At 44.4% G+C, this 14,097-nt stretch overlaps 1 protein-coding gene across 3 annotated transcripts in view; it reads right to left on the bottom strand.

The window, feature by feature from the left end:
- CDKAL1 (CDK5 regulatory subunit associated protein 1 like 1) overlaps positions 1–14,097 on the bottom strand; it is a 624,642-nt gene that overhangs the window by 15,782 nt on the left and 594,763 nt on the right. For all 3 annotated transcript variants that reach the window (XM_008707717.2, XM_040645106.1, XM_008707718.2), the window contains one exon: positions 12,291–12,455. In XM_008707717.2, the coding sequence (XP_008705939.1) occupies positions 12,291–12,455 (165 nt within the window). The remainder of the gene's footprint in view (positions 1–12,290; positions 12,456–14,097) is intronic.

The following is a 14,097-nucleotide window of genomic DNA, read 5'->3' as shown; positions in this document are numbered from 1 at the left end:
CTATCTTTCAGAACGGATGTCTGCAAGAGAGAAGCCCTGGGAGCCAGGAGCTTCTGGAAGGAAAATGTGAATCTTCATAAAGTACACCTGCAGTGGTTCCTTGCCTTTGTGGCCCTTTAGCTTCCTCTCGCAAGCGGTGGCAAATCTGCAGGGCGCTGCATCCCATTTTTACAGGTTGACTTCCTACCAGGTAATTGTTGACTTGACCTATGGCTTGAATATTTAGGTTTCTCAGGAATTTTATAGAATTGCACTGGGGAGACAGAGGGGCAGGAGACAATTTGTTTCTCCAAAACTCTTTAAATGTAAAATGCTGCAAACTACGTTAGAAAACAAAACTATCCATAGTTCTATTATTTGAGGCACATCTCAAAGTCAATACTGTGAGTATGACGGGAGAAACGGACTGTCAGATTCATCATTAGAAAGGCAAAGGGAAGAAAACGCAAATTTATGGTTAGAAGCATCCCAGCTCTAAAGTACTCATCCTTACAGTTTCGATGAAAAGAATTTAAATTGCAAGATTACTATCAATTTAAAAAGGGCCTTTTGCAATCTGCTTATCAAGACGTCAAATGACTTCCAAGAACAGGTTGGGTAGCTTACCTATTATTTTTCTTTTTTAGCCATGGAAGAGTATACTAATATCCCAAGTTGAAGTTATAGATTTATTCTCAACTTCCCTGTCTCTGGTGGAGAAACTATCCATTCCACCCTGCATGTCACCGAGAGCCAAGTTCATTCAACAAATAGGTACCAAGTGCCAACTACGAGCCAGGTGCTGTGCTAGGCCTGGGAGCGCTGGGGGTGAGCAGGACAGACTGGGTGGCCCGGTGGTCCCGAGTTTTTCTTCCCACAGATGACTTTCACGGGTATGCTCGTGCTCAAAGACTTTCCAAACAGCCATGGCAGATGCTTCTAGCAGTTACTCGTATCTTCTCCTGACTTATTCAGTATGTATTTCCCAAGCTCTTGAAGTAGGTGGGGCCACATGAATATTCCAGTCAATGGCTGTGAACAGAAATGCCACCTGCCACTCCAGTGCTGAGGGAGGGAAGAGCTGGCTCTCCAGCAATTCTCCGCTCGCTGTCAGCCTGGGTCCCTGAGGGACTGCGTGGAACGAACTGCCCTGATTCCAAACTGCCCACCACCAGGTACCAGGTGCGTTGCAGTGTGTGCAGCAAACAGAACTTGGTGGGGTGAAGCCCGAGGTTCCAGAGCTCACGCGTTACTGCAGCAAAGCCTAACTTCTGTCTCGCGCTACCTGCCTTCCAAACCCGGAGTCTCCCCCTCACAGCGGACATCGTTCCCCCCGCCTCCCACCTGCCCCATCTGTGTATGGATGCCCACGTCCCGTGCTTTCTGCCACCTGACTCGTGTTCCTTTCACCCTGAGAGGAGCGTCCTTCGCGTTCCTGATCCGCCTCGCCACCCTCCGCGGCCAGCGCTAACCCCAGCACGGCCTCCGCGGCGGATGCCCAACAGCGCCTTCCCGCGGCCGGGGCCCCGCGCCGAGAATTCTTACCGCCGCAGACGCCGGGGGCCGTCTCCCATCCTCCTCCTTCCCCGGGCGCAAGCTTGAGACCCGGGTTCCACTCTCCGACGCCACGCAGGGAGGCACTGGCTGTGCACTGAGCTTCGTGAGGAGGGACGGGGCGGCCGGAACACTTCCTGCTGCAGCTTCGACGTGGTTCTGGGTGTTGTTCCTGTTGCTCCCGCAGCGTCCGCTCGCCGGCCCTTCCAACAAGTCTGTGAACTGTGTCCCTCGTAAACCCCTTCCTTTGTAAGCTACATGAACACTTTTCTGTTGTCCACAAAGAGCACTGACCCACACATCCCCCGATACCTCCAATCTTCAGAGGTTTCCTAGCTTCCAATTTGTTATTGAGCACTTTCTATATTATGTATTTTGTTTCAAACACATGGATCTTGTCTTCCCAACTAGACTTTCTTCTCCCTGAGGGCAAGGACCACGTCCTAGACGCCTGCGTCCCAAGCAGTGCTTAGCGAAGTGCTGGGTCCACTTTAGAAATTGACGGGATGGCTGCATAATTCACCTTCCGAACCAGGACATGGTGGGGAGTGAGGAGGGGGGCACCACGATTAGTTACATCAGGACACCAGGTGTAAAGCAAGACTGTCCCAGGCAAACTGAGGCACACGGCCATGCCTGGCATGGGTCACTGCCGACGGAGGAAAACACGAAAGACCTCTGAAGGAAGAGTAGCGGAGTCCAAGCGAGAGCAGGAAAGCCCGTTCAGGACACCGGAGTTCAGATCCTCACAGGCGGTAATCCTCTCCTGGAGTCTCCCTCCTCCCAGCCGGTGGGGACAGGAGATTGGGCCTAGCTGACCGTTCATGTTTGGGTGTTGCTGACATAGCACTTTGGTTTTCGTAAGAAAGCTTTCTCTTTTTGGTGCTTTTATGATGAATACCTTTTGTTCTTAATGAATTCATTTTAGACTTGGTAGAAGTCACCCATAAAACTTTCACCCCGAAATCGATTATGTTGCACGGGGCAGCTAATGTACCTACGTAAGACCCCTCCCTCACTCCAATCCCAGCCTACCAGGGTCCCGGTGGAAGAGCAGTATTACCAGAACACCCAGACTAAAACCTCCTCCAAGGCCAGATCACACTTGGGATTTCTATCGCCAATATTTGGGCCGGTGCCTAGATAACATTATGGTGGGTAACTGTTGAAACCCACCCTAAAACACCAGGCACCACCGCATGACGTATGCGCGAACAGTCCAGTCTCAGGGGCCTAGTCTTTTTCCTTCCTTGCTCTGGGAGTCTGCCCAGGCCTCTAACCTCCAGTTCGCTGTGCCTTCTACTCCCTCCTGCAGTGTGGACGACGGGTCCACGCCTGCCCCAGTCCTCCCTCTGATGCCTCTTCGTGAGCAAGCATAGCAGTGCTCATGTCTTCTAGATCCTGTGCTTTAGCTGCCCTGGCCCAGGCTTCAAGAATACACTGGGGTAATAGAGGTAAAAACCCTTAATGTCACTCACACAGGAGGGGCTCGCTGACTGGGAGCTATTATTACGACGACAGCCCAATCAGTTCCTCGACGCATGCAGTTCCCCTCACCATGCCCCAGCGCCAAGCCTCCGGAAGAGGAAATTACCATCAGTGGCTGCACAAGTAGTGATGCAAGAGGAATGAAAGCTAACTGTTGAACGGCGGGTCGCTCCGATGATACTCTGGACGGTAACCAAGTACGTGCACAAGAGGTACTGCAAACATACTAAGCGCATCCTGAACTGACGTCATCACATGAGTTCAGCTGTAATGTCCAATAAGTTATATAGCTCAGCAGCACGGAATAAAATCTATGTATCTAGACGGCAACACCCAACTACGTCCTAATGGGTGGGCAAAGACACGAATTGGGTGCAGAATGAAAGAAATGGACAAAATATCAAATGTACTATGGTTTTCATGGTGTGTGACACCGATTTAACATACGGGCAATGAAGAAGTCAATCTTATATAAAGTTTAAAAGGAAAAAAAAAAGAAACGAGAAAAACCGCGTGGGGTTGGAGCCAATATCTTAGGGGTGGGAAAGAAAATAGGAAGGAACACACCCTCATTTGCTTCTAACACGGTTAGCTGATCTGTTTGAAATTAGACCCACTTTCAACTGTTTTAACTTAATTATTAAGCCATTTCTTAACCTCATGAATGCAGTTTTCATGTGCTTTCAAATCTGGCCCTGAACTAATAGACCCTTTCACTTCAGTGGTTTTGGAAATGAATGTTAGATGAAGAGGAAAGCACTTTAATGGTATTTTTGTAAGGGTCAGAGCTCTGAAAATTTAGTATGGTTTGTACATAAAACTCAGTACACCTGAATATCCTGCTGGCCCTTTGTCTGGTAATGAAGGCAAACCATGCCACCCTTTAAAACTTCTGCTTCCTTTCCATGTGCAGTCGGCTGTGCTGGTGCTGAGCTATCTAACTGCTCAAGTGAATCCATTAGTGGGATCAAAGTCGCAACAGATGAGAAACAGGTGGCAGCCAGGCACCCTGGGGCAGCCTTCCCATCACTTGTGAGAAACAGAATGGTAGGTCCAGCCCTCCATTCTAGAATATTCTCCTTTAAAAAGAGGCATAAAGAGAAAGAAATGTCTGTCAGGAAGAACAGCCAAAGCTATTAAATTGCTATGGAGTCTCTGCTGATTTGTTATTCTCATTATGTGGGGGAGCCGCCAAGTTTGTCTGTTTTCATCTGCCATTTTGTAGGAAATCAACAGCTGATGATTACAACTTTTTTAAAAGATTTATTTGAGAGAGCGCATGCGCATGTCGCACAGGGGGGAGGGACAGAGGGAGAGGGAGAGAGAGTCTTAAGCGGACTCCACGCTGAGCACAGAGCCTGAGGCAGGGCTCGATCTCATGACTCTGAGATCACGAACTGCGCGAAAACCAAGAGCTGGACGCTCAACTTACTGTACCACCCAGGTGCCCCAATGACAATTTTTCAAATGATAAAGGCTGGGCAATTTTTACCTTCTCTGCTTCATTGCTTGGTATGCATCACAGATTAATAATGATAATATTAAGAGTAGCCAACCTTTACTGACCGTTAAGCCATTTCCATGTAATCCCATGAAGCAGGTACTACTGCTATCCACATTTACAGAGCAGACAGCGGAGGTGGAGAGAGGAAGAGTAGTTTACCCAAGGTCATATTTCTTGTAAGTGGTGAAACAAAGATTCAGACCCACATAATCAGAATCCAGCATCAGTGTTCCTAACTGATGTACAATACTGTAGAGAGAAAGCCAATGGAAGTAAAGTACCTTTAAAGAAAAAAATGAAGAAAAAGAAACTGAAGTAAAAAAAAAAATCAAGACCCAGGAAATCACTGATTTTTAAAACTATACTTACTGAATCCCTCTATCAAATATTAATATACCTATGATGCACCAGGTCCTTTGTCCACATTATCTAATTTAATCCTCTGCGGATCAATAGTGTCCATTTTACAAATGAAGAAACTGTGATTCGACGAAGTTGTACAGGAGCAGAGGAGCGTGTAATTCCAATTTGAACCCCAAAACGAGAGAGACTTCAAATCTCGAGCTCTTTTCACAAAGCCTCCCTACCTCTACTTTCTTTAAAGCAATCCCTTCCTACTAGGAATAAACTCAAAAAGAGAAAAACTTTGGAATAAAACTCACTACTTAATAAGTCTGGAATCAGAGAGAATTTTCTTCTGATTCAGGCACAAAATGGCTCTGACTTCTTAAGTATCGATCTTAGAAATGGTAGGATTCAAGTGATTTGTTAGAACATAGGCCACAAAAGAAGAACATCAGGAATAAAACTAGTTGGCCTTGATCAAGCAGTGGTAGTGTTCATATTCTCCTGCCTTCCTAACACAGGCTGATAACTTGAATACCACCTTCCACAGAACACAGAGAAGATGGTTAATATTGTCCATTTTCTCACCATTCTCTCTCTCTGGATCCAGCGTAAGCCCGCACTGGTATAAAGAAGAAAACTAACAACCTGAAGTAATCAGTAAGACTCTTGCAACTCCAGAGGGAAAGGTGTTATGAGCCTGGGCTGAAAAAAACCAGGCCTGACCTCGCACCTATCAGCGTGGCCACTACCAAAAAACCAGAAAATACTAAGTGTTGATGAAGATGTGGTGAAATGGGAAGCCTTGTGCAGTGGCGGTGGGAATGTAAAATGGTGCAGCTGCTGTGGAAACCAGTCTGGTGATTCCTAAAAATATTAAAAATGGAACTCCCATATGCTATGGTAGTTCCACTTCTGGGTATATACTTAAAAGAACAGAAAGCAAGGTCTCAAAGACGTATTTGTACAAACGTATTCATACCAGCATTATTCACAATAGCCCAAACGTGGAAGCAACCCCAGTATTCACTGACAGGTAACCGGACAGAGACACATATACTGGAATATTGTTCAGCCTCTGAAAGGAAGGGAACATGGTACAATGTGGAAGAACCTTGAGGACACTCTGCTGGGTGAAATAAGTCAGTCAGGAAAAGACAAATACTGTATGACTCCTCCTATCTAAGGTACCCAGAGTAGTCAAATTCATTGAGACAGAAAATAAAATGGTGGTTGCCAAGGGCTGGGGGAGGGGTGGGGGGAGAGCTGCTTAACAGGAATGGAGTTTCAGTTTTACAAGATGAAAGAAGTCATGGAGATTTGTTGCACGTCAGTGTGAATGTATAGTACGTAACGCTTCTGAACTGGACACTTAAAAATGGTAAAGATAGTCAGATTTATGTACATGTATGTTTTACCACAATTCAAAAACAAGAACATAGGCTTGCAAGTTGGGAAGAACTGCATATGAATCCTGGCTCGCCTCTCCCACCTTCTAATTTTGTGACTTCAGTTCTTTATTGAGTTACGGATGCTCAGACCCCTTATCTGTGAGAGAAGAAGAGTACCCGTACCTTCCTCCTCCTAAGGTTAGGAGTCAACGCGTGTAAGGTATTTGGCACGGTACTTGGCCTATAATAAGCACTCCGTGAACGTTGGCTTTGGGTCACAGCAGTAGGCATGGGATATTTAGCCAATGGCCGAGTGGGTACCAAGAGAGGAAAAAATCCCTTGCTGCCTGTTGAGAGGTCACATGAGGTGGCATTTGGTACCTGGGGGAATTTCACGGGGCCCAGAGCTTTTGGCTCACAACCTTGAAAGCTCAGAAACTGTCCTTCACCTACAGAAAAGACCACAAGGACAGGACAAAGGAGACCAGTATATAAAATTAGGATGCCAATTTATTAACAGCATCCTTACAGAGGGCTGAATAAATCTATTTTCTTCCTGTGGGCAGATATGCATAGGAAGGCAAATTATAATCACAAGGTTGACTGGTAAGCATGGGCACAACAAGGGGAAGTAAATGAAAAAAAATGTGTAACGGTACCAGGCTAAGGTAACTAGTAGCATTCATTCCCAAATAGGGACAGTCTTCAGAGTTTTGGAACTCCAATGGCCAAAGCATCCTCTCTTCTGGATGCAGGTGTCCACAGCCACTGTTGGCTTCTAGACGGTGTTGAGCTCGTGGCTGACCACTCCTCACCTCTGACTGGCCTACTGTTTCTCTGGCTACCTAAATACTTTGAGGTAATTCCGCCTATCTTTTCTTTGACTAAAAGATGTTGGGTTTCATACAGGGTAATATTATTCAACTTAGATACTAGAACAATACAGACGCTCATGTATTTTGTTTAAAAGCCTAACAAAAATCATTAAAAACATTCATTGAATTTTTATATACTGCTAGGCAGTAACTGTCAAGATACACTGTCAAGTGAAAAACAGCAAAAGTGTCTACAGTTTATCTACATGTACATGTATTTGTTTATATTGTTAAAGCAAACCATTGGAAGAATAAGCTGAAAACTAAAACAAACAAAATTCCTTAAATAGGTAAGAGAAGAAACAGGGTGGAGAAGACAGAAGGTGAACTTCTCAGAACATACTTCCGTAGATTTGATTTTGTAAAATATTTTACATAATTTTGAAACAAAATTAAATTTTTAAAATTCCAAAAAACTGAAAACCAAGTGGAACAAATGCTCCTAACAGAGTATATTTATTGGCTGGTATAGCTGTATGGAGAGGAATGATTTCAGCTCACTTTAAAACCACTATCCGCCTGTACATCCCTCAAGGGAAATATCCAGCAATGAAAACAACTGCAAAGCCACCACCACCACCACCACCACCACAACTAAACTCTGTGCTCAGTAATCACAGTGCTGGTGATGGCACTGGTATGGTCACTGTTAGACAGTTAAGTGAGTATTACAGGATAAAGCACGTGAGTGCTTATGTTGGGTGATCGGGAGCTGGAATTTTCAGCGTGGAAGAAAGAAGTTACACATGTTAAAGGTGGGTGAGGGGTATGTGAAATGATTATACTATTCTCTCTACTTTTATATTATGCTTGAAATTTGCTATAATGCAAATTTTCCATAACCAAGTTAAAACAACTCCTCATCATACTTTTGATGATGGCTCTCGGGTAATTTTTCATATTATCAATATTCATATTATCATTTGATAGCAGGCCCTGTTTCCCTGCAGGTTTTCTTCAGGTGACATGACTGGACGGCAGAGCAATTTTTGAAGGAAACTTCAATGGTATAAAATGATCATCACATTGCACAGGTTATGTTACCACAAATTTAGGCTCTATGAGGGAGCATGGCAAAAACATCACTGCTCGCCAACATCTTAAAATTGTGCTTTTTCTCACAGTTCCTATGCCTCTGGCCCCTCCCACTAAATACCCCCTTCCCACACACATGCAACTTTTGTGTGTCCCCACAATTATTTTTACACCCACTTTTGAAGAATTATTAATACACAGATGAGACAATCTCCACCATCCAAGGGGATGCCATCCCACCCAAGGGGATGTTGGAAGTGTAGAAATTTGGCATTATTACATTACAAAATTAAAACTGCTTTTATAAATAGCAAACACTCTTTTCCCCTTGAGAATCATTTTCTTGGAAGAGGGGTTTTTAAACTTGAGCATGCATCACTATTACCCAGAGAGCTTATTAAGAAAACAGGTTACTTGGCCTTGCTCTTAGAGTTTCTGATCCAGGTCCAGTTTGAAGCCTGAGAATTTGCCTTTTTAACAAGTTCTCAGACTTGTTGATGCTGCAAGTCTGGAGACCACACTTGAGAATTATTATCCGAGAACATCTATGAAAACGTTATGTGTCCCTTTCTTCCTCCTAAGAACAAAGCCCCCTGATACTTTCCATATAAAAGTTCATGATCTCCCCTTTCTTTGATTTATATTGATCCCTTTGAACTCCATGATGCCTTCCACTGTTTAATTATTATATAACCTTTTTCTAAAATTAATTATCCTTAAAACGGTACTTACTTAGAAATGTTCCCTATTAGGTTACAGGTGGCATTCTGCTCCCTCCCATCTTCCCTAAAAACAGACTAATTTTGGCTCTTTCTTATCTCCCCCGCCTTCGAATTCTCTATTCCTCTAACCAAACTGAAAAGAAGACAGGAATAATCATAAAAAGATGTTACTATATGCTGTTTCCACTAGCATATAATTTCTTAGAGAACAGTAACATTTTTTTTTTTTAAGATTTCATTTATTTATTTGGCAGAGAGAGAGCACAAGCAGGGGAGCAACAGAGGGAGAGGGAGGAGGAGTCTCCCTGCTGAGCCTGACGGATGCAGGACTTGATCCCAGGACCCTGGGATCACGACCTGAGCCGAAGGTAGACGCTTAACTGACTGAGCCACCCAGGCGCTCCGAGGACAGTAACCTTTTAACTTTATTATTGCTTTCCTTTTCCATCATGTTGTGGGCATTTACTTATTATTATCTGAAAATAACAAGGCCTGATATCTATTAATATTTATAGAATTCAAAGCACTGCCACAGGGTAGGCAATCAATCCACTTTTGTCAAATAGATTATTTCAATCACAGAATCTCAGAGACAACTGAGGTCCAGGGAACCTAAGTGATATACAGAAGGTCACAAAGTCTGTTACCGCAAATGCCAGAATGCTCTAATCTGGATCTCATGGTGCCCACCCAGCTTGTGCTTCTTCCCCCAGTCTATTCTACCTCTCACCAGTTTTATCAGAAGATGCCAACAGGGCCTAAAGTGAGACAAAATGACTCTAAAGTAGCATTGGTCTAAAAACTTATAGAAGAACCATAAAATTCTCAGTGAGGGTAAATGTATTTACTATGGACAATAATCTTTTAACACCATATTTTGCTTTAGATGCTTTGACCTTTTCAGACTTCTTTACAAAGTGTACAGGGGAGGTCACCATTCTAGAAAAACTAAGGAAAAGCCTACAAAACGCAGAAACACATTCCCATGGGATGGGTCCTCTGGTCCTGAACAGATGATCGTAATACAGAAATCCACCCCCCCTCGCTTAGCCCTATACAGCGTGTACTGCATGATGAGGGCTAAAACAACGAACACAACAACAATTATTAGTACCAGGTCATCTTCAGAGCTTGCTCTTTCTAGATGCAACCAGATTTATGGGAAAGGGGAAACAATCCCTTGGTAGCTGTTTACAATGTTCCAGGAATAGTATCCGGTGGCTTACATATACTACCAATGGACTCCTTTCAACGACCCTGTGAGCTAGACATTAGTATTAAGCTCAGGAGTTGCATGGCGAGGGTAAATTGGCAAGTCCAGATGCAACTCAGGTCTGTCGGACCCCAGGGTCATGCTTCATCCATGAAGGAGGTAAGCTGGTCTTTTGCACTCAAGAGTTCCAGTACCTTTGTCGGTGCTCAAAGACCTCAAAGTGTCTGAAACATGATTACAACCTCTACCATCCACTGCTCCACTCTATAAAAATGGAAGCTGTTCTCTTCCTGCTTAATTTATTTTGGCTTATATCATCAGCAAAAACATTGCTAACCAAAGGACAAATTCATTGAAGAAGGCTTTTCGACCCTGAGCTTGGCATATCTTTAAGAGCTGACAAGTGATGAAGTGTAAAGCTATGCTCAGTAATGCAGCGGAAGTCACAAATGGTGATGGAAGACTTGCCTGATTTTCACTTGATGCAAAAATCCGAATCGACAGTCCTAACCCTTTGGCCTCATGCGTGTGGCCATGCCTCTTCCTAGAAACCGGGGAGGACCAGTCCACAAGTGACCTCCTCATTTCAACCAGTTGCTGGGACAGCCCGGGGCGGAGAAGGGCTGCTGGTAGAACAGATGACAACATGTTTTCCAGGCTGGAGGGAGGGAGGAAGGGGGAGGGGAAAAGGCTGCCCCCCAGAATTTAAGCGGCGCTGCCCTTGTAGCAAGTAACAGGATAGTCAAGGAACTAACAAAAGGGTATTACTTTTCTTTGTTGAGGATAATGTTTCAAAATGCTATCCTTTCCAATAGACGTGCATTGAAGGAATGAAATCTGTGAAACGATCGTTTGCCCACTACTGCCATTTGCTGTGAAATCCTTTTCACTGTGGTGGTTTAAAGTCAACCTTATAATACACGCTCTGTAGAAAAACAAACAACAACAACAACAACAAGAAGCCAACTTCCTTTAAAAATTTCGAAGTATTAGCTAACACATCAGAAGCCAAATCTCTAAGCAACAGAATTTAAATTCTGGAATCTATGGTTCCTTCCTGGTCATCCATCCCAAACCCCAAGGATTTTTTTTTTTTAAACAGCAGCAACCATGAATGGCTATGCTTATCAAGTATTAGAGTTCACTCCTGGTTGAGCGGGATGACACACAGCTGGCAGGGCCTTGACAAAGGCTAGCCTGCGTCACCCCATTATCAGTCAGATGGCTGTGCCCGCAGATCCTTCACATGCACCTGTCAGGCTCACGAGAGGCGTCGCTCATGTTTGGACACCAGAGTCCATCACCACAGTAAGTGAGAATACAGATAACAGGACCCTCTTTGTCACTATGCCCGAAGCTTAATTAACATGCCCTGGCAATTTATTTTGAGGGGAAAGATAATACATATATTCAAACAATCATGGAACTGGATGGCCAGATAAATATCGCTTCTCATTTTTCCGTATGTGAAGTCATTGCTGCCGACTTTTTTTGAGTGCTTAACAATTGTGTTGGAGAAAGGACATCAAATGATGCTTAGAAATGTGATACACATTTTCATTTCACACCCCATCAGCTTTTACAACTGTAGCTCAATGAAATGTAAGAGAGAGATTGGCAAACAGCCATATTTACACCAAGGTATAAAATAGGGGTCAGGTTACTTTTTTATAGAAAGGAAAAAAAAATTGTTTAATTTTCACTCCACATGACTAAAGCAGATATTCAACGAACACCCTGGAGAAAGGCACCCTCACCACACACACTGACACGCTTTAGTGCCTGTCTAACCGTAGGCTTTTACTGTATTACCAACAGCTTTGTAAAGCAAGAAAACCTTCCTCTCCTCACCCCCTTCCACTCGGGATCTCCTGACACAGAAACACACTGGATCAGATGGTCTTCAGTGTTCCATCTTCCCCCTGAAAATGATGCCTTTTGCCCTCCGCGTCTAGCCTAGAAGCAGCAATGGCTTATTCCCTCTACAGGCCGAGAAGCAAAGCTGAAGGCATCCGCAAACACGCATCTTTCTAATTCAGATTCCAATCTGTCAGGGAGGAGTAGAGCCTCATGCATACATAAAAAGGGAACTGTAAACGATAACAGAAACACGGGCTGGAATCTCTGTGCTTCTACAGCTGCTGTTTTACCAGCAAGATAGACAGAAAAGCGTCTTCTACTCACCTCCGTTAAACCTGAGACTTCTCCCTTTGCTAATGGTTTGTTGATGGACGGCGTGTATACTTTGGCATCTGATACTGGCTGCCCTTTCATAAAATGTTTGCCTGATTCATAAATGTCCACTTCGATCATTTTCCCCATGAATGTGGGGTTCTTTGGCACTAAAACCTTTAAAGAAAATTTCAGGAGGCTTAATTAAAAAAAAATAAACTTTCAATTTTAGAACACAGTTTTAAATTATAGAATTACTGCAAAGAAAGGAGAGGATTCCTGGATACCTCATACCCGGTTTTCCTATTATGACTATCCTACCATGAGTACATTTGTCACAATGAATGAACCAACACTCGTGTATTACTATTTACCAACATCCATCCTTTATTCAGACTTCCCCAGTTGTCCCTAAATATCTTTCCTTCTGTCCTGAGGTCCTATCCCGAGTAGGCTCCATCTTCCAGCTGCTCGAGGATCTGGAGATCTTGTAGGCAAGGAAGGCATTTGTGGGAGGAGCTCCCAGGCTGGAGACAATGCTCTTTCACTGCAGGACGCCTGCTGCCCTAAGGCATGTGGCAGGCAGACCCCAGAGAGCCCCCAGCAATCAGCCAGTCACTTTTGGACAGGCCTTTGATATTCTGCTCCTGGCTGTCCCATGCAATGAAGAAAGCTGAGACAACACTGATGAAAGCCTTATACTTTTAGTACCTGCCAAGTCAGCTGTCAGAATAATGGTTTGAGTAGACACTTCCAATAAAGGCCTGCATGTTTGTGCATACGAGCACGCGCGTGTGTGTGCGCGTGTGCGCGCGTGCGTGTATAAGCGTGGGCTTGAGATTTGGGGCGGGGGGAGGGGGGAGGAAGAATATTTAAAGCGACCTTTTTCATGGCCCAAATGTTGGTGTTTGGAGCGAAGTGACTCCTTTAACGAACAGCTCCCGTTCACTTCTTTCGCCCTGTTATGAAATGCGTACGTTTGTCACGTCTACCTCCACATGGGCTCGGCGACTCCGAAGGCTACTTGGGCTAGTTCACAGGAAACTGTCAGATGGTCTCTCTCCACTCGAGATTTCTGATAAAAGCACTTGTTTACCTCGAGCAAATGGCCCCTCCTCGGGGACCCGGAGGACGTTTGCACGCCGTGTGTCTCCCTCACACTCCCATTTCAGCGCCTCAGCCGCTGGCCAGTCTTGTCAAGTTAGGATCCAAAACAAACAGACTAATGCCAATCCAGTAATACTTTGATATCTAGATACAATCTTCACTTCTGGAGCTCATCTCATTTAGAAAAATTATCACTCTGAAATCTTTGATAGGCTTTGTCGTAGAGACAAACAAGTCGGATGCGAGCCAGGGCCCCACAGCCGATTTCTCTGGGAGGCGAAGCCAGATCTTGGTCTTTCGGAGTTTGATTTTTTTATGACCACGGAGTCCACGGCCTCATCAAAGTATAGGAAAAAGGTCACCTGGGTGGTGAATTACTCACAGCAAGCACATGAACTAAAAGAGCTTTAGTATCAGAATATGAAAGCCCTTTTAAATCGGTTTTTATAAAACAAGAAAATCTCTAGAGTAAACTGTCCCTGGGAGATGTGGTACTATTCTGGGGAAAAATAACTCTCCTTGATCTGCTGCCTTGATCTGAATGAAGGGCTCAGTGTTTTTTTCCCCCTCCAGTTTTAATAATTGGAAAAAGCCCGACTGCTTTAAATTGGAGGAAACAGCTAATGAGGCATGCCATTGCCTTTAAAATGAAGGGGAAAAAAGTTCCCCGCTGAGGCAGAAACCCAGATGGCAGAGAAAAGAGAGGGAAGAG

Source organism: Ursus maritimus, unplaced genomic scaffold (genome assembly GCF_017311325.1).
Source record: "Ursus maritimus isolate PB19 unplaced genomic scaffold, ASM1731132v1 scaffold_30, whole genome shotgun sequence".
Classification (NCBI taxonomy): domain Eukaryota; kingdom Metazoa; phylum Chordata; class Mammalia; order Carnivora; family Ursidae; genus Ursus; species Ursus maritimus.
This window is presented reverse-complemented; position numbering and strand designations above follow the sequence as displayed.